The 21,569-nt window shown below is 36.0% G+C and overlaps 1 protein-coding gene across 4 annotated transcripts in view; it reads right to left on the reverse strand.

The window, feature by feature from the left end:
- KIAA0825 (KIAA0825 ortholog) overlaps positions 1 to 21,569 on the reverse strand; it is a 244,451-nt gene that overhangs the window by 123,211 nt on the left and 99,671 nt on the right. For 3 of the 4 annotated variants that reach the window (XM_064439456.1, XM_064439458.1, XM_064439459.1), the window contains 5 exons: positions 17,517 to 17,627; positions 12,226 to 12,365; positions 4,609 to 4,797; positions 2,803 to 3,036; positions 688 to 1,096 (listed from right to left, as the gene is read on the reverse strand). In XM_064439456.1, the coding sequence (XP_064295526.1) occupies positions 688 to 1,096; positions 2,803 to 3,036; positions 4,609 to 4,797; positions 12,226 to 12,365; positions 17,517 to 17,627 (1,083 nt within the window). The remainder of the gene's footprint in view (positions 1 to 687; positions 1,097 to 2,802; positions 3,037 to 4,608; positions 4,798 to 12,225; positions 12,366 to 17,516; positions 17,628 to 21,569) is intronic. The other variant, XM_064439457.1, reaches the window with a different exon arrangement.

Consider the following 21,569-nt stretch of genomic DNA (forward strand, 5'->3'; position numbering starts at 1 on the left):
TCCAATAAATCTAATATTGGAAATCTGATGAATAGTATTTTTACAGAATGGTACACTTTTTCAACATTAAACCAGACTGGACTAGGAACACATTGACATGTACACAATTCCCTGAAAAATCATTGTAAGGACTTAAAACCCTTGGACCTTAATGTCAAATCTGCAGGGAAGGTTGATATTTCCTCAGAAAGGCACAGCAGGGTGCTCTCCTTGTCCTGTTTTGATATATCCTACTTGCCCTCAGGGCTTGTTATGTTTTAAAATGAAGTATGCTTACTTTTTAATCACAGATGAACACTGAAAGCTTTTCATAGTCCCACTTAATTTAATCACCATAGCAAAATTAATTTATAAATACACGGCGGTGCCTTCTAGTCAGCGTACCTGTTCACATTCTGAAGACGCACGAACTAAATTGTCCACATTTTTGGATCATCACAAAAATATTAAATATCTAGGTACTATGAAAACACCGTTCCAAGGGAACAACCAAGGTTTACTCTTTCGACACTGCAATTGAGTTGCAAAAACATACTATAACGCCATCAATATTAAGAACTAATCCATTTTATGTAAGATCACTGTTCATCTTTTTTTTTTTTTTAATTGAATAATAGCCATAAACATGCCCATAATCCAGTAAAATAAGGAACAAAAAACAGCACTTGAAAAATACTACGTTCTTACCAGTCTGTGCTCAATTTTCTTGCCTTCAGCAACTGGCTTTCAATCCAGTTTGGTCTTTGCTGTTCAATGCTTTGTATAACCTTCTGGGTCACTTGCTTAGGACCACTTTTCTGTTTTCCCATAATACTTTCTAAGCACACACGAACTAAACTGAGTTTTTCTTTGCTCCATCTGTCAAGTGTTGCACCTGTTAAAAGTTCTGCAGAATTTCCATCCTCAAATATCCGACATATAATTACAATCAAGTTCCAGACAAGCAGACCAGCTTTCTTCAATTCAGCAAAGTTTCTTGACATTTTTCTCTCAGCCAGAAAAAAGAAGTACTTAATTGGGGGAGGCAAACATGCAATCACTGTAGGTAACTTGCTGATTACAATAGATACTGCCTGAGCTGCAAGCCTTGTGAAGCCTTAAAAAAGAAAGAAAAGAAGATATGATTAACATTAACATTCTAGTTCTATCACAGCATGCTTCTGAATGTTGTATGATAATTTCTAACTTTCTTTTGTACTGAAAATGGGACACTGTAGCTTGACTTCTATTGTGCTTCCTCCACATAAATCCCACAAAATCTAAACACTAACATGAATTATAAACAGAGAACCTACAAAATTTAGAATCAGACTGTGACTCTCTTAATAATTAGGCCTGCTGTGCACAGTTATTACAGAATAAATGAAAAAGACAACACCCAGGTATTCTGAATGGTAAAAAAGTTGTCTTCAAAATTGTAGTGTAATATTTTTTCACATCATGAGCGGAGCATTGCACTAAGTGTCTCAGGATATTGCATATATTCATAATCTTTCATTTTCTATCAATCCCTTTCTATCTTCAAACCTTCAAAAATTCAGTATATCAACTTTCATATAAGCATTCACACTATAGAGCACTGCATTTTAAACATTCCAGATATTAAAAGCAGCTATAGAAGTAACTACAGGAAACATGGTGCTCAAAACCCACAACATATCTAAAATGAAAAAATACACCTAAAGGTGATCCACAATGCAGAGTCAAGTCAAGATTTAAAAAAACCCACATAAATAAAACCCCCAAAACCCAAGAAAACCCCTGACACATTGCACCTCAATTCTCAACTTGTTTAATAAAAAAAAAAACCAACCCAAAGCCAGACCTGCTCTAGGTGTCAGCCAATTTAATTTGCCACTAAGTCTGAGCCTTACCTCTCAGCTTGAGTATCAGTGCAGGCTTAGCGATAGCCTAGACTAGCCATACAACTTCTAGATTAAACTGAGATTGCAGTGAGCACACTGCTGCATAAATGTGCCTCAAGATGCTGAAAAGAAAATATATGCAAAGAAAGAATGGACTGATACCCTGGCTTGGCCACAATCTACATATTCAAAACTTCTTGCCAGAATATACTACTGTGATACTACTGTTCTGAAGATAATTAGATAATATTTCGGTGGCCATAAATTCATGGTGAAATGTTTCCAGAAGTTGGCCTTTTGAAGTGATGGAGGTTTTAGGCACTGTAAGCTATGAAGACACATACCAGAACTCATCCTTACATCCAACCACCTTCAAAACACCTCCTATTACACATATTATTTCTCTTTCTTCAGTAAGTATTTCAGCAACGAAGCAGGAGCAAATTCCGTATCAGTTTCAGTGGTATTCAAACATAAATTGCTCTTGTAAAGATGAGGTGAATAAGTTGCTATCATTTCAGACAACACTGCGTATTGAAATTTAAACAGTCCTGACCTAAAAGATGATAACTAAGAAAAGAACTGGTTACAGCCATTAAGACAAGAGCACAGATATTATGCTTTACCCTGCCTGGAATCCCACCTTACTACTGTCAGACGCTAAAAACATTTTCAGTGCTATTGTTATCAGTACCACAATACTGATTATTTTAAAAAGCTTGTTTGTGTATGCATGGGTGTAAGCCTCAAGAAAGACACACTGAATTTTAATGCTAAATACTTAAAAAAACCCCACAGGTTGCTTGGAAATTGTTTTGTTCATTGTCAAACTGCAATGCTCATGAATTATAACCGCTCAATTTTGACATGTACTCATTAAGGGGGTAACAAGCTTTTATGACAAATTTACAAAAAAAAAAGTATAAATTTCACCCACATTTCCCAGATTCTTTTCTCTTCATTTCCCGAGGAGTATAATTCCATTCCTTTGGAACTGTTTTCAGTAAACTTTCAGGAACTATTTGCTTGTGCTGGTACGTTCCATAGTTTTCTGTTGCCTCCCATGAATGCATCAAAGAAATTATCTGCTTCACTATACCCTTGACTGAATTAATCAAAGTCAACTTCAAACATCTGATAACCTCTGGCTCCGACTCACCACAACTGGAAACTTCAGAAGGAAGAATTATTAAATATTCAGTAAGTGTAGTCATTTGTGTAAAACTGTTTCAGAAAGAAGTGTTTCAGAATTCTTATGGAAAGTAAACTAAAAACATTATGATTCATAATAACTTAGACCTATTGGTCTGTTACAAGTTAAAAGAGGGTATAAAGGAAAAACAATGCAGCGTCTTGTACCATGTCAATACAGTATTGACAAAAATACAATTTATTTCCTTCAGCCTCATTTTCCATTAATACCTTTCTAAAAATGTAATTTAAGCTGACTGATGTCTTCCTTTTTGTATGGAGTACATTCAATTACTTTGTAGACATCAATGAGGCAAAGAGGTATACCTATGTTTTTCTAATTCCTTGTCTTGATAGTAGTAATGAACTTGCGTTTCTTAGATACCCAAACTGTTACACTAACGGCAAGGGGAAAAAGGATGTTTTGGAAACAGAAATGCATACAAATAATAGTCATCAACAGAGACATAGCATGTTATCAGGGACTGCCTGTTGAAAATAGACCACCCTAAATACAGCTATTGACATCACAAGTATCAATCTTCTCCACATTCTTAATCCACAGAGGACTGCAGTCTCTCCATTGCCGTCGAGCAGCAGTTGTCAGGCAGAGTGCTGCAGCATGTGTCAGAGAGGTCTTTTGACATGTTAGTCCTTTGCTCACACTTTGGCTTGTCCATACTTTTTGCTGATCTAAGTTTTATTCTTCTCTGTATGGCCTTTCTGGAAACTTCCATACAATATTACTCTATTTTTCTTACTCTTACACCTTAGACCTCTACTTTTTGCAATTCCAGTTTTCTCTGAGGCATACCTGAGGACTTTTACCACCGTTGCTTTCTATTTTGTGATGTTCATAACCCTCTTAAAGGTGACCCCTGAGGTCCCTTCCAACCTGTGATTCTGTGATTTTGTGATTCTTACATTCTCCCATTTTCTTTCTTTCTTTTCTTTGGAGCTCTCTGGCATTTTAGCCGTCATTTGCAAGATCACCCTTCTAAACCTCACGTCTCTTTTCTGGTTGAATACCACTTTTCCTTAAGGGCACTACTAGTTGCTCTAATTGTGAGTACGGCTCTCCCTCTCCATGGAAAATTAGGAGCCTGTCTGCCTGTTGACAGCAGAGTCCGTAGCCCCATCCGACTACGTCCCCCTCAGTCGAAGTCCTTCCTTTTCTACTTCCAGTCTCCTTTAACCGTTTCTTGCTCTTAAATCTTGGCAAAGGTCTGGAGCTATTAAATGCACAGAGACAAAGGACCTGCATTAGTAAAGAGACACAGAAACTATTTGCTGCCAGCCTGCTGGTAGGACAGACACTTAAGGAAATCAGCGTCCAGGCAGACCACACCACTCCGTAACCTCTGCTTTCTTCAAAATTTTCACCACTCCTATGGTGACCTGATTGCTCAAAACACTTCAATTAAGCTATAGTTTTGAAGTAAACTTCATTCATTTAATCTGATTTATTAAAGTAAAAACAATATGCACTACATGTCTGAAAACTGACAAGGTTTAACATCAGATTTTAAATACTTATTAATAAATTAAATACCTGTCATATTGCATAAGCAATTCCACAGCTGCTCTTTTTCCATGTACGTCTCAAAAGCAATGCCAAGAGATTTGGGTGATAAAGTGCAGTAAGACAATACTGTGAAGATTGTTTCAATCAGAGTAGGCTGTTTGTTATTTATCTGTTCTAAGAGAGAACATTGTTCATCATGATTCAATACTCCATTTCCTTCAAAATAAACAAAAACATGGTTACAATAATTTCCAAGTAATTCAAGTTCACAGTAACAGACAGTATTAATCAAAACAAACTGCAAACTGTATGTGTATAATATTTCAAACAATAATAATACTTACAGATACTGAAACCTGATCTTCCTCTGCATAATGACATTCGACTGTCTGCCTGAATTATATGTAGCCATTTAAAAAAAGACTCAAGCATGTTTACAAACTATGGAATATGCCTATTTAATTCAAAATGCATTCCGTATATAATTGGAATTTGATTACTTACTAAATATTATCCAGAAGTAAATTGTACCTCTTCTGTCGAATCACAGTCCAAAAGTTATGATGGCTTTACTCCTCTTACCAACATATTAGTCGTGAAATAACAAGAACTCTATTTAGTTATATAAAATAAAATAAAGTAGCAGCTGCATACTCCCCAAAATGAGTTGGCTTTGTTTTTCAGCATAAGATGAAACTGGGAAGAAATCAGTTCTGCAAGACAAAGCCTCTTAGCCCTGCTAAGATACAGATACCTATGTTTTCAAAGACAACTAGTGATTTTCATGGAGTGGTAACAGCTTACATAACATGTATTTCTAAATGTGTTTCATAATCATTGTAAAGCATTCTCCCAGCCAAAAGATAATGATGTGTTTAAACCTCTTGGAACAAATGCAACTCAATGGCTTTGACTTGTGTTAATGTCAAAGACCTCAGCTTCCCCACCTATTTGTGGAATATGCTTTTGATGTTAACAATCATAACAAATCACCAAAGCCAGAACCAATTAAACACTTTTTATTATAAATTTCGAGTTTGCAAACCTGAAAGTTTCTGTAAAACTGATTTAGATAAAATTATACTTGAAAATGTCATTGTTTTTTGCCAGTTTGGCTGCCCTTATCTTTAGCAACCTCTGCAGGAGAAAGATGGGAGAGACTAAATTTCTAGGCTGTGTTTTTCTAGTGGTTCAAGCAACCTTTGAAATCTACCGCAGTGGAAAATTGTTGCTCTTCACCCAGCTCTGAATGACTTGAGAATGTTGTAAAATTTTAAAAAATCTCATTTTACTCTCTGAATTTCTACAATTTAATTCACACTTTCTTGTAAACCATTCAGTCTGTGTAGTGTGAAACCTTAACAGAAACAGCCTATAGGATGTAGAAGCTGAAAAACAAGACCAGTGATTTCAGAACCAACAAGCTGTGGTTTTTCTCCCCAAGGCAGGAGACAGATCAGCAATAAGAATTTTTTTACTCAGCTTTTTCTCCTATGAGTCGAGTGAGCTGGCATATTTTGCTGAGACACCTTCCAGTGCCAGATGCTTCTGAGTGAAAAATCAAGTGGATTCTACTAATTCACTCAAACCAGTAATACATCCTCTAATATCGATATGACAAAGAAAGAACCAAGAAAGCAGAAAATCAGTCCAAAAAACAAAAACCCAGATGTATTAAAATTGTGAGATGAAAATTTGAATTGAACTTTGGTTATACTGCTACAAGTATTCCCTTTAAAATTAATTCAACCAACTTCTAGGGAGGAGGGTTTGCTGAGACTTTAAGTACTATGTAAACCATCTTTGCAGAACATGATGGGAAATTGCTTTGTTTAAAGGGCTTGTGACTTGAAATTAAGCTTAAATTTGCTGTATGGTAGTCCCACATGGAAAGTTTGAGTCAACTTATCAATAACTTTTCTAACCAACTTAGTGCTACAATAAATTTAGACAAATTGAAAGAAATATAAAAGAATTCTGCAGGGGTTTATACATATATCTTTATTAACTAGTGTATAGTATAAGTCTTGTGCTTTTAAGCAGAGATCTTCAGGAATCCCCCGGGAAACCATTCTGAGGCTAAACATAACATGATATGTAGCTTTCATCAGCTTTTTCTTGTTTTACCCTGAAGTAGATGCCGCTCTTGTTGTAAGAATAGCTGACCCTTCAAAGCTCAGGTTGAAATGAGTTTTCTGACTGATAAACTGGCATGGATCATAGAATCATAGAATAGCTTGGGTTGGAAGGGGCCTTAAATGATAATGTCAGTTGGTTGAAAGGTTTACCTAGTTGATCAGTATAGCTGGTTAAATATTATGAAGTAGGAGTCTACAGAAAGATATGTAGATTTCTCTTGCCTTAGAATTTTTCTTTAACGTTTATTAGCTCACCTGTCATAACATTAAATATTCATCTTAGTTTGAACTCCAATGCAGCCTTCTTGTTAATCATCACATAAGAACAGTATTTATATGATAAGCATCATACTTATTGCCCACTGATGCTTCCCTTATAGATTTCTCTTTTCCCACTCACTGCATTTGTACATCAAAAGCTAATCTGTGAAGAGAATCTAAAGCTCCTATAGGTAACTCAAAGATGCTTCTTTTTCATTTTAGCAGGACTAACATCCATACATAAATATGGCTATATACTTATCTTAGGTACCTGTTAATGAAAATCTGCTATTTGTTATTTCCATATAGCATAGTGTTCCATACACACAGAGGATGCCAAAATATATAAAAATATTATTATTAATAAATATCTTTGAAAGAAAATTATGCTATCTGGTGAATAACAGCTATGGCCTAGCCAGTCACAATGAATTATTCTTCCTATGACAAAATAATGGACTTAACCTCTTGGGATAGTACCATGTATTTTAAAAACATATCTTCAGAGAGGCAGACTTACAAGTGTAATTTATCCATATTTCTTTCTTACCGATAGAAATACCTCCCAGTAACTTGCTGACATTATCACACTCATCCAGCTCTTATCTGCTACTGGTTCAGCCATGAAATGAATCTTACTGAATTTAGAAAATCTTCTGTTATTGACTCTAGACTTCCCCTTCTCTAGTGAATCCTTAAAAGATAGACAAGCTATAAGCAGTTATGCTGCATTTTTTGACCAAAAGAGGAAGTCAAATTTATACAGGCTGTTTCATTTAGGAAGAGAAATGGAAGATGGAGAAAGCTATACCTGATAGAGTTCTTTTATTTGTGAAGACCATAAAACTTCTGCTTTTTTTTTTTAATAGTTTAAATCACAGCAGCTGATGAGGATATAAATAATGCAAAAAGTATATATTTTATTTGCTTATAGAACCCACTCTTTCAGCAGGCACTCTGCACTACTTGCTTCTTTGCACTATATTCTCAGTGCTGCTTCTGTCACTGGATCGTCTGTTCTTTTTCTGTATCTGTTCTAGTAGAACTCTTACAGAGCTGCTCCTCTCCAATGCAATCATTCTCTACTCAGTCTTGACAGCTAGAATCTATTGTAACTTTGAATATGACTTCATTTTGGCAGAAAAAAACATTATTTTAGGTTTTAATTCCAAACATAACTTTTAGATCATATTACTTCTATCCTGAATGAAATGCAGATCGTAACCCTACCCATTTCAGTTTAGCAAAACCCAAATAATAATCTGCCCTGTATTAGCTGCTACCTGTGGATCCAATGAATCCTAAATTTGTGACAACTAAAAAGCTCAACACAAGACAAAAAGACTTTAAAAAGCTTTATATCACCTATGATTCTCAGCAGGGCTCTATTACAGTACAAATGGAAATTCCTATTTGATATTTCAGAAACTCCATAAAATCTGTTTACTGTTTTCTTTAGCTTATCACTGGAAAGTCATCAAAAGGAATACGATATCTGAATAAGGTCCCTTTTCTATTGATCTTCCAGGTAGAAGTACTTCATGTCAGCAAACCCTCCTACCATTTTACCACATTGGTTATGCAGGTGCGGTGTCCAATAAGTGGTCAGATGGATATTTTGAGGAGATGCCACTTTTAAAATAATTTTCTGATCTTTTGTTGTTAGGCTACCACAATACAGTTTGCTCTCATAAAGAAGCTAAGAAAACCTTCAGGTGTTCTGGAGTCTGTACCCACAAGCCTCATCCTGGCTGATCCACAAGTATCTGGAGCTGCACAAGCTAATGAATTCCTCTAAGACACTTAGCGCTGCTCTCCTAATGAGGGCAGTGTTGCAGATTAGCCCCCAAGTTTTGTCAAAAAACCTGCAAGACCGTACTTCCCCCAAACTGTTTGTGGTTGAACCACGGGACTAGCACAGCTGATAGTTCTTCCAGTTGCCTGGTAGAATGTGTCTCAGGATTATTAAATATAGGAGTTATTAGAAGGAAGTACAAAAATAATGACCTTCAAGTACTTGACATACAAGTTTTGAATTGTTATACAGATTTAGCCAATGCCAGGATTTTAATGGAGATTGTAATTTAATTAAGGAATGTACACTTCCTTTTGTAATAACTCACTACTGTCACTAAAAGTTCGGTCTGATTCCTAAGTGAGGCCAGTAGTAAAGTTACCTCCTTTCGCTGTTCTTTTAGGGTAACTTTAAAAAATCAGTGCTATTTAAATGCCAAAAATTTAATTAATTCAATTAAATTCACTTAAAATTAAAGTAGTGCTTAAAATTTACCTTAAAATGGCACATTATGTATTGTGGCAGTAAAAGAGTTACTTCACAAGGGGCAAAGAATTGGAGAGGGGAAAAAAATTATTTCCATTCTACAAATATATTTTCAAGTAATTTCTCTTGCCAGAAATCACTTTATAAAAGCACAGTCTTAGAAAACTCTTCGATCTACTCGTGTCTGCGGAGTTGGCACCAACTGCACCACGCTTTTATTTTCTCAGTGGAAATCCTCCCTTCCCCACCCTGCTTCTCTGTGCGAGGTAAATGGTCTCCTTTTGAAGCAACTCACATTTCTTTGGGTCCAATTTCAGATTTGTAGCCTTAAACTTATCACAGAACATTTGCAAATGTTACTATCAGTTCCTATTTCAAAGTTTTAATGGGGACCAGGATATCACCTAGGCTACACAATACTCTTTTCCATTAGCCTCTCAAATATGCACTGTGCAAGCCAAAAACATTAGGTGAAACTGCCAATGGCCTTGCCCTGCTGTGAAAGCATTTTTCTTCCAGTTTATCTCCACATGCCAGTATTCACTTTAAAGTTGTGTGCAGAAAATGAAATTAAATCTCTGCAGCAACTGGAGTCTCATGTATTCATTGTAATGAATAAGATGCTTCTTAAAAGGAATTAATTGTTTTTTCTATTGTACATCATTAACTTGGTGCTATCATCTCCTCTTAAACAAAAGTATGTATGAGGACCAAGAACGGATTGAAGGCCTCGATGCGCCTTGTTGATGATTTCTCAGGTGCCTCTTTCTTATCTGCTATTGGTAAACGGTGAGGTGTCTGCTGATGTTGGTATTAATCCTGTGCTGGGCCAGTGTAATTCAATAAAGCTATTGCTTTTTGCTTTATTATGTAAAGAATAATTCCTGGTTCCTGGAAATAAAGAGTCTCAAACAAGAAGTCACAGGCTGTTCTGCTGCCATACTGTGCATTTAGAGCAAATCTAGCACAAATTCTCAGAGTTCACTTTCACCCTTCCCGTCTTCATAGCAGCATCTGCTGGATTCAATAACTCCTATTAGGCAAGCATCGCTTTCTTTGTTCCTCTATTATTTGTTAGTTGTCAAAATAATGCATTTCTGTTTCATATCCATAGGTGGTGAAGCAATTCTGGTAAAAAATTCCACCAAGAAAATTGCAAAACAGTTTGTTTTGTCAGAAAATTAACAGAGTACCAGCTACCTTCGCTATTTTTCTCTGCAAAGGCACAGCAAAGGCCCTAGACCCTTCACTCACTCAAGAACATGTCTCAGAAGAAATTTTCGGAATGTTGGATCTATAGAAAATGACTCGGATAATATCGCACTGTAATTAACTGCAATTCAGTACACCTAGGTTATTTAGACTTGTAGTTTAAATTGTAGAGGTCCAATATGCGAATAGTACTGGGGGTAAAATAAAAATGTGAGAAGGCTTTTCCTGTTCCAAAAATTCTTATCATCTAGTTAAACACCAGGGACTTTTGATATCACTGGGACAAATAATTCAAGAACTATGGTATACTTAGCTTTTTATCTGTTTTCATGTACATATTACACTTTGCAAAATTTTACTGTGGATGAGTACATGATTCTGTAAGCCTTTTAACCTTCTGAACACCAGAATCCCAAACTGACATTGCTAATACTGCGGTATAGCTTATTAGTCCAACTTTCCTTGTACTAATATGTAAGAGCTCACATAATAAAGAAAATTCAGCTTATACAGCATCAGAGAGCTGCTGTGTAGGAGAAGGAATAAAGAATACAATCATTTTATGATTAGATAATTAACCCTATTGTAATTAATTTAGACAATATGGATCGTTGCAAGTTTCAGCTTTATCTGAACTGAAAGTTTATTTGTACCAATATTGTAACTACATTAATTAAGCCTGTGTAAATAGCACTTTTTCTAATTCAAAGTAGCATGTATTTCCTTGAAGCTTAAGGGGCTGGTCAGTCAATAGATTAATACATTCCATCACTTAATACCTCTGATAATTTAAGCTGCTAGTAAAATTCAATACTGGATAACACTAGGGTAAGAATATGATCCTGATCAAACATTTGTCAGTCTTTGTACAAGACGACAGGTATTTGAATAGGCAAGTGGATGCAGTGCAGCTCTCAGTAAGACGCATGACAGAAGCGGAAGCAACGTTGTACCCCTGACAAATGTTAGACCACTTCAAAATGACAGAAGTAAATTATGTTATATCTAATGCTATGTGGACCTAATAGTTTTTTTGATAAGTAGTGAGAATTCTTTTGCTAAAGAAAGATGGAAACTGAGACCCTCATTCACTATTACTGCAAAATTACTTCAAACAGGTGATTATACCATTAGCTTTTCAACAGTCCAATCATTTGATCCGAAAGCTATTAAAAGGAAAGACGTGATAAAGTTTGTTGCCTCAAACACAGTATTAGCAGAATGAAAAGAAAACCTTGTAAAACCATTCTTTTATTTGTTCTACTTTCATAATGGCATTAATGAGAGTATGAATGTGAGGAAGCCTACAAATGTACTTCTAGAATGCCTACGGTGACAAACATATACAAAAACCTCTAAGAAGCTTTTCACTGCTGAAAGATAATTTTGAAAATGATCTTTCAGACTACTAATCCACACTTTCAAAAATCTGTGTAAAGCAGTTGTGATATCAAAGCTCTGTTAAGTTTGAATTCATTTTGACTCCTTTGCGTTTACAATAGCAGCCTACTTTATCAAATTGCAGTCTGCTTTGAAACTATGAATAGTCAGGTTGACTGCAGAACAGTCTCATTAAAAAAGTGGTGATTTTTTCTTTCTTTTTACCCATTCAAGAAGTGTCCTACTGATAACAGAATGGCTACTGATACCCCCAAAAATGGCTGACAGCCTTCCTTCCGTACTAAAGTAGATAAAAACGAATTTGTATTTCTCACTTATTTTCTTATAAGGATCGGCAGTATAAATACTTACTTGAACTCCTCAGTAAAATTTTCACTAAGAGGCAATCACGATGTAGCAATGTTTCCAAAAGCAAGTTCAAATTACAGTATGGCTGGGATAAGAGCAGTTTCAGCTGACCCTGGGCTGCCATTTCTCTGGCTGATGGAGTCCTTTCAAAATATAAGATAAAGACAGAATAATGTAGTTAATTTATCTATGAAATTAATATCCTTAAAGTGCAGATGTAATGCTAACTCCCTTAAATGTCAATTCCTCCCAGATTACTCTGGAAACGCTTTCATGCTTGCTTACTTTAAGGCAGCTCGGGGAAGGAATTACATTTAATCTCAACTAGCTAAAAGCAAATTAACATTTGGTAGTGTGCCAAAGTTATAACTGATACAAAGCAACCTCACTTATCTCTTTCACGGAACCATGTCTGCCTTGTTCTACAAGGCAAAAAGGATTTTTTTTGGTGCTTGAATAAATTTAGGACTATTATTCTTTAGTTCACTATTACATTAATTGTTTAGTAAGAGCTCTGAAGTGTCCTTGATGAAGTATATGAAGCTTTTAATTAAAAAACAGAGAGAATGCTCAGAGGGGCTGCAAGATTCCACATTAGGCTGACCAATTCTTACATGTCCTGAAAAATTCACGTGAAATGTTAGATTGGTTGGATAACTGCTTTGCCAGCAGAGAGATGTGAGAAAGCGTAGTACAAATTCATTGGCTTTGAAGGACACCGCAGTTTGTTTTCTGTTTGCAGCTTCCACGTTCTGTAAAAATTTAGGTTTCCAAACAAAAATATTCCAGGGCTGCTTCTGAACTCAGCCAATGACCCAACACCAGCCACTGAACTAAGATTGGAGCAATTAAGTTAAAAAAAAAAAATAAATCTCGTCCTGCAAGATATTTGTCACCCATTTTATTTACTATTTTCTAATTCTTGAACATTTTTACAAAGTTTTCAAAATTGGGTTGTGGGCAATTTTTTCCTTGAAAGCTTAATTTTTCATTATTTTGAAGGTTTAGAATTAAATTTCAACTGATGTTTAGCCATTGTAATTATTCATTTTGTCTACAAGTTTACACAACAATAGTTGCTAACATTGAAAGTATATGCACCGCGTATGTAAGCTTTTATGCACATAAATTTTACATGGGTCAGTGTGAAAACTACATGTGCACTGATGCGTTAATTGTGCAGGCATAAACGTTGCCTGCCAGTACACACGCAACGCCTGCAGCATCAGCTACAGCCGCCTTCATCAGGAGCTACACGCTCTTGTCAGACTACAGAAGGATTTATATACCTCTGCACATATACCTTATGTGCCATTTCCACACAACTGTTGGGACAGAACTAAAATGGGTTATTTCGGCTGTTGTAGCTTCTCTGTAGGTTGCACACTTCTGCCGCTGCCTGGCTCAGCCGAGCGTGCCATCACCCAACTCTGCCTGTGTGCACGCGTGAAGAAACACCAGAGACGACCGCACAAGAACTCTGCTGTTCGGTCACGGCTGCTGTACAGGCAATATACCCATACAGCAAATAACACAAACCTACAGCGCCTGGAAATGAAAACGCCAGCCGAAATCCTCTAGTTTAGTCCCTCACATATATGTACGTCTCCAATACCAGAGAAGCAGTACGCCACGGATCTTGCAGGGCAACCCTAAAGCAACCTAAGGAAAGCAAGCTTCCACAGCCCCGCCTCCCAGCAGGACTTTACATCATACTGTTACGTCAAAACTTCACTGTTAATACTGTAATAATATTACAGGATTTTATACACCTCAGCCTTTGGGATTTTAACAGTAAAGCAAATACCCATGAGTTGATAAGCAAGGTACGTGACATGAAAAATTATGTACGTCTTTTGTGATTTTCATCTGGTACATTTTATACAATCCTTGATTATGTAGCACTGGCTCAACAATTATATTTTTGCATATTAAGCACATACAGGATTCTAATAATATTTATAAAAAATACATATACATATATGTTTAAATCTTGATAGAACTTGCAGCCAAAATACCTTTTCCATATTTAAAACACATATTGCAGTCAAACTTTCAACATCAGGGCTTCGTATTCTTAATACTGTTATCGTAATTTCTGTATGTTCAAAATTAGGTTTTTTTATATATAAACTCTAACACATGTTAAGAACTAATTAGTAGTTAGTAATTAAAGTTTGAATTAAAACAATTATTATATTCACACCAGGATTAGCGCTGTGGCTGAGAGCAAACTCATCACTTTGCTAATTCAATTAAAATATATGAGCCAGGTTCATTTTGTTTCTCCCAAGAATGCCACGTTATTGTATCTAATAAGGTCACTCATTGCCTTCAAACTATAAGAAGGGGGACAAGTTTGGTCAATTAGATTTATGAAGGATAATATTTTAAATTACTTTAGAAATAAATGCCAATTTTTAGAATATCTGAGTTGAAATAAAACTTGTCTGTCATTGACCAGATGGGAAGTTATCATGTTGTAATATACACCAGTTCTTGGCTCTTTAAGCCTCTTGCAAATTGAAATGTACAATGGTGTGACTCACTTGGAGGAAAAATAAAATATAGCAGACATTCCCTACAGCCATGAAGCTAGCACCAATAAATGCACTGAGAAGTTTTGTAACGTGCATATGGAGAGGCATATGTTCTCCCATCCTCGTAGCTCAGTACTAGTGAAAATAAGACTAGCCTCACAAAAAGTGACAAAAGGTGAAGTACATATAAATATCACACATATAAATGTTCAGTTTTGTACAGTAGAAGAAAAAAAACGGTACTCTGATTTGCAAATGGTATGATTATAAACCCCAAATGAAGCAAAGAATGAATCGCAATTACCACTAAAGGAACTCTAATATAAATTATCAGTAATTATTTAGTTTGATAACCAGCTATGTTATTTTGGTTAGTATCCAACACTGAAAAAAAGAAAACCTCATATGAAAAAAAGGTCAAGATTTTATAAGGCAAATAAACATTAACACTAATTCATCTTATCACCATTGACAAAGATTTTGAAGTCAATCAGATAAAAGAAAATGAACGGAGGCCATTTTTAGGCGTGAAAAAATAATGTAGTAAATCTGGTTAATCAGTGAAATTGTAAGCAAAATCATTTCAGGAAATAGGAAAAATTTCTCTTGAAGTATCAAGATTAGGAAGAGCAAATACTTAGTCAGTACATTTATGCCAGGTTAGGGTCTCCAGTTAAAAAGTAGGAGGCCACAGTTGTGAGGTGTACAATGGCCAGTGAATACATATTTTTCTTAGATGTAAGAAGTAAAAATGTAAAACAATCCAGGAAGAATTAGGATGCTCTAAAAAATAGTTTTCTGCAGTACTTAAACAGAATGTGTCTGGTTAAAACTCTAAATGAAATATTTCAAGAAACAAAACTTCTATGACATAAATATACAGTGTAAAACTGTTAAGAAAATTCGAACGCCTCAGAATATGTCCCTCAAATTACTTCATTATACACACGATCTTCCACTGGTTCTTCTGGGCAGCTGAAAGGCGTTTTGTTAAAAGAAAACATTAAATATTTTACCAACATAGTTCACCCATTATCACCAGCACAGTACATATGGCTTTATACATATGGACTGTCCTCACAGAAGTACTCTAATGATATCTTCTGAGAGATGTGCCTTCTTTTGGACTCCTTATTTTCCCATTGGGTGGCCAAGAAGATGTGTATTTTCTCCCCTTTCTTGCAGGGAATATATGTAAATGCTGGATAGCTCTGGAAGAGTTTTCTGTTATTTATTCACAAAAAATCTGTCCTAAAAGGCATCTGTAAAAACCTAATTCCACCCCAGAAAAGAGAATTACGTTAGACTGAAATGGCACCAGCATTTCCTTTAGGTTCTTCTACGCAGCAGAGGGTACTCACTTGTGAAGTCATCTTCCAAAACTCATAATTCAAAGTATAATTTGAGTACTGGCCTTGGATTAGGGCAACAAAAAGCTTATTGCCTGTTCTACAATGAGTCCTTAATGAAGCATAAATTTTCCCAGAGTAGATCCCTTCTTAAGTTATCATACAGTTGTTCCCTCTCCTCTCTCCCCCCTTCTCCTCTCCTTTCTCTCCACCCATGCATAACTTATTAAGCCACTGACAAACTTCCTTGAAGCTCGATTGACAGGTAAAACCACATTATCTCCCAAGCTTTAGAAAATCTTGAAGTACTTTTTCAAGCAGGGAAAAGGACGCATTCTGAATTCAGCAGTTATTCCCCGTTTGGCATCTTGGTTAGCCAACCACGCAACTTTGAACACGTCAGAGCATCTATTGCCTCTGGTTCAGCTGGTACCAGAGGCACCAGGGAAGGAGAAAACTGCTGACATGTCCTTAGGAGCGAAGGCTGTGGAGGAAAACCAGCGTGTTTTGTGTAGTATTGGACAAAATCATAGGGAAGATACTGTGATGTACAAGGTACAAGATACCGTGTGTACAAGGTAAGAGGCAATAAATCCACAGCACACTGGTCTTCAGTAGGTCACCATAGGTCACTACTTATGTGATAACATATTCCTCCGAAATATAAAAATAGTTTCTCAGAAATCACAATAGCAACTCACAAAAGCAGCTTTGCATGAAAATGGAGAGTGAAAATCTCTCAGGAAATAACTTTTGAAGAGGAGGAGGAGGTGAAGGGGTTAGGAGAGGATCGACACTGGTGTGGGAGTGCTTCAGGTTCAAAATTAGAAAGGGAATGACAGCACAGCTGGTAGCATATGTCTCATACGTAACTTGTCATTATATGCAGTGACACAGAAAAAGAAATTAAGCTTTTGCCTCTAATCATGCAGTAATCTCCCAAAAAATCAACCACGATTAAGCAGCATATTTTTCAATGAGTTATTTATATATCAAACCTTTTTTTTAACCAGCAATCATAAACACAGAGGCATAAATTCTTTGTCTCCCCTTTAATTATAAGTCCTTCAAAACAGCAACTGTGCTGAACTACATTATTGTCAAGAGCTATATACTCTTTAATTAAAGCAAGAAAACCTTACAGATAATTCAAATATCAAACATAATTAACATACTTGCAAAAAGCTATACAGTGCACTGCTTTCAGTGTGACCTTCCTTTCAGACTCTTAAAGTCAGTGAAATCTTCAACTGATTTTCAAAAAAGGTTTCTATGTTTTTTAAAATCAGAATATTAATCAGACATTTATTCAGACATATTCTTTTCAATTGATAATAAAATCAGTTATTTGATTAATATTGACTATCTGGTGATTCTTTTACAACAATCAACTTCTGATACTCACTTCAGTAAGGAAGAACAGGATGATGGTATGTAAAATAACCAGTGTAATGGATGATAACAGACTTTTGAAAAATCTTGAGGAAGACGTTCTTCGGAATTGTTCAGAAAAGTCCTGGAAAAAACCAAATACTTCTGAATTGCATGGAAGACTGAAAATCCCTTTGGATCACTAGTAATAAATATATATAAATAGAAGACAGAAAAGCCCTTAAGAAAAATAGCACTAATATACGTATGCATTCACATAATTGCAAATTTATTTCTTATGTACTGTTAAAAATGTCATTCTATATCTTATTTACTTTCAACCTTTGAAACTTGATATCTAGCATTGTTAGTTCTGTTAAAGCAGTTTTCTTTATATTTTTACTCCTATATAGCACGTTTTCAAACTGTTTTCAAGCTATGTTTGAAAATGTATTGAATAAGCAAATTGCTCTTCAGTCACTCATTTCTATAGCTCTTTTCTTTCTGCATAATGCATGCACCATATTAGCAATACTTTTATCGTAATCATAAGTAAAATATCTTTTGAAATGATAATGGTTCTCTTTTTAATAGCATGCAAGTACATATAGACTTTGGATTAAACTGGAGCACCTTTTGAACAAGAAGCTTTGGACCTTCACTGGATTGTGAGAAACGGAATACTGGTTGGAAAAAACACTGTTTGCAAATACAAAGACTGGTGAAGAATTAGCTAAGCTAGTTTTATGCCACTTCTGCATTACTTCTTATATCAAATGATGTGAGAGGCAAAAATCAGACGTGTCCAATCCACCGACACTAAAAATTAACTATTTTAATAATTATCAACATTATATGATTATAAAGATACAATTCTAAGAACAGGATTAAATAATTTAATATTTGCTTTTAATTATTATTTCATAATAAATAATAATAAATGGATTCATATTTGTACAATTCTGTAGCAACCACTAGGATGCAATACGGTGAGATAGGAATGGATGCCGCTTGGCCTCTTCCCTTTTTACTCTCATTTACACTGAACACAATGCCAGGAAAGAAGACATAGTCTGTTGCATCCATCCTCCATTAACCATAATCAATTATCACTTCTTTTGCACCTTACTTTTCAATTTACTTGGCTGTGAATTTTTCATCTTAATAACTTTCCTTCTCTGAAGCTTGTTTCTCTGTGTATCATGGCTGGGATCTTCTAAGTTGTATAAAGAAGGTAATCACCTTTAAAAGTGCCACTTCTAGAGAACTCATTTATGGTATATTTTCTTTACTTTCTGGAGCGATTCAATGTCATTCCCACTTTTGAGTCAGTACTCTTTCTATTGCCGTAAGCATAGAAGGACATTTAAAAATACCTCAGGAAAAGACAGGAGGACTTTCTCAGGACAAGAGTATCTTTTTGCAAGACATAAAAAAAGCCGCTGCCATGACATGGAAACAGCAAGGGTGGGTCTAAACACTCTAAAACTGGAGACAGAACGGAAACCCATTGGAATACAGGAAGCCCTAACCTGAAAATTTAATCTCCTCTTGCTTATAGGGTGCTTTGTCTCCACGGCATTAATTGTATTTGTGTTTTGTGATTTAATTTTTTAAAATTACTTTTAAACTTTTCCACAGCTCCATATAAGTAGTTTGGAAGTGTAGCTGCAAGTCACTGTCTGCCTGTAAGACCCCGGATGAAAGAACAGAGAGAATTTCACTGTTCAGTAAGACAGGTGTATAGCTTCTGAACTCCTCCAAAAGATAGGGTGATTTATTTGGAAATTAAATTTACTAATCAAATAAAATTTGTAGGAAGAATTTACTACAGACTTCAAAATGATCTTAAGTAAGCAGTATCTGAGCAGAAGGGTTATCACGTAGTGAATTTGCGGTCTTTGTGAATTCATGAAAACCTGAAAATTAAAAATAAAGCTGAGACTGTAACATAAAGGGAGAACTTAAACTAGAAAAAAATTATTCTAAAGACAGTAATTTCAACATTGTGAGAAAACTAAAGAAAAAAACACTTATTGTCCCTCATCCTCTGTAATATTTTTCTTAATATAGCAAAGCACAGAGGCAACTTCCTACAAGAAAGCATGATAGACAGAGTTTGGATAGTAATCTAACAAAAAAAGACCACATCTTGTCTACTGCTAACGTCTGAACTGTTTGAGATACTTCAGGGCTAAAGCAGCTTGTTAAGTATGGTTTCTTAGCTGCCTCCTATGGACAAGCACAGGGTAGACTTTGGGACTCTGAGGCTTATAACAAAACCTCTACACAATTTTTTAAACTGAGATGGAGATAATATGGGCTTTAGATTGTTTAAATATTAGAATAACTTCTAATACTATTAAAAAATTGAGTGTCTAATAATAATACAATAATTCTGGTGCCACCATTTCTCAGTGTCCACTGCTGGCTATGTAATTCTTGCCAGGAAAACCCAACTCTGTGCCAGACAGTTTAATTCAACTACTCCTCTGACAGAAATATAATAATAGCTAGTAGGAAATTTGTTTTGACTACAAGTTATGTTAAAGCAGCTGCCTATAGTCTCAGAGCAGTGGATAGCATCTGTGAAAGTATTTAATACCACAGCAAGATTCTAAGTTACAGCAGTTTTATTCTTCAGTGGAGTATGACAAGGTGAGAATTGATCTTGTAAGCCTCAGTGCAGGTGTGAAAAAAATTAGATGCCAACAAGATGCATCCTAATGGTATTTCCTTGTAGACTTTGAAGGATTTAGCTCTGAATAAGGAATAAACATGACTAAAAAGCAACTTCATAAATGATAACTCTTATATATTAAAATTGAGAGAATTTTTTAAAACTGAATGACAGATATTTTTACCCAATAGACAGCAATTTTACCAATATAATCTCTAAATCCTTCTCTCAGCATTCAAGTCATTCACCTGATTTCTTGTTGAGAAAGTAAGGCATAACAATTCATAGCACGAAATCATAAAAAGGTGCATCCACCTTACTCTGTATGATCTTCCCTAACAGAAAGACTGTCATCACCTACTCAGTACAAAAACCTAAAGAATATAGAAAAAAGCACAAGGATATATCTGCTCCAACTTGAGCAATCCTCAACCTGGTGCAGAAGACAGTCTCTACTCTGAAGTCATAAATGGGTCTGTTGTACAAGCCTGCTTCTCCTCGATAATTTCACCCTGTAAAAGATAGTGAATGAAGAACAGCATTGGATTCTCCGATGAGCTCCACAAGCAAACTGAAACTGTTAGATCCACTGCACCAAACCCAGCTACTTGAACAAGTAACCAACAACCTTGTCAGTGAATAAGACTAATACGACTGGAAATTCTGAGGGAAGAAAATCTTCTTATGTCAGATGTTTTGGTCAGCAGCAAGAAAATAGCAACACCTGATCGTTTTGGTGAGCACATGCTGGAGACTGCTGTTGTTCAACAGCTTCCTCAACAACCTGGACAAAGGAGGGCAGACAGAACACACATTCAGGACATTTGCAGGTCACACTAAACTGGAGGAAGCAGGCACCATAGTAAACACAACGCACAGTAGCATGCCAAGTCGTGGATGACTGGGCTAACAGAAACTCACAAGTACAATAAGCTGGGCTGGGAACTGACTGAGTACCAACCCTACCCAACCTGGGGTTTATGGCCAGTGGGGTGCTGAATACGAGTCAACAGTGTAATTTAATTAGAAACAATGCAAAGCGCATACTGGGCTGCACTGGTGGGGTATGGCAAGCAAACTAAAGATAGCGGTTCACTTCATCTACTTGGCAACAGTTAAGCCTTACCTAGAATATTTTGTCCAGGTGTCAGGCTTACAACTCAAGGAGGATGTGAGGAAACTGGGAAGGACTAGACTGCATCATCTATGACAAGAGGTCAAGGGATCTAGGCTCCTTTACTCTGGTGAAGATGTGACTAAAGAAAGGGTTGAGTCATCTCATGGCAGCCTACAACTACCCAGAGAGTAATTACAAAGACAACATTGACAAACTTTCCTTAGTGGGGACTGGTGTGATACAGCAAGTCGTAACCAGCAGCATTAAGGTTCACGTTAGATATTAGGCAA

This window comes from Phalacrocorax carbo, chromosome Z, assembly GCF_963921805.1.
Source record: "Phalacrocorax carbo chromosome Z, bPhaCar2.1, whole genome shotgun sequence".
In the NCBI taxonomy this organism is placed as follows: domain Eukaryota; kingdom Metazoa; phylum Chordata; class Aves; order Suliformes; family Phalacrocoracidae; genus Phalacrocorax; species Phalacrocorax carbo.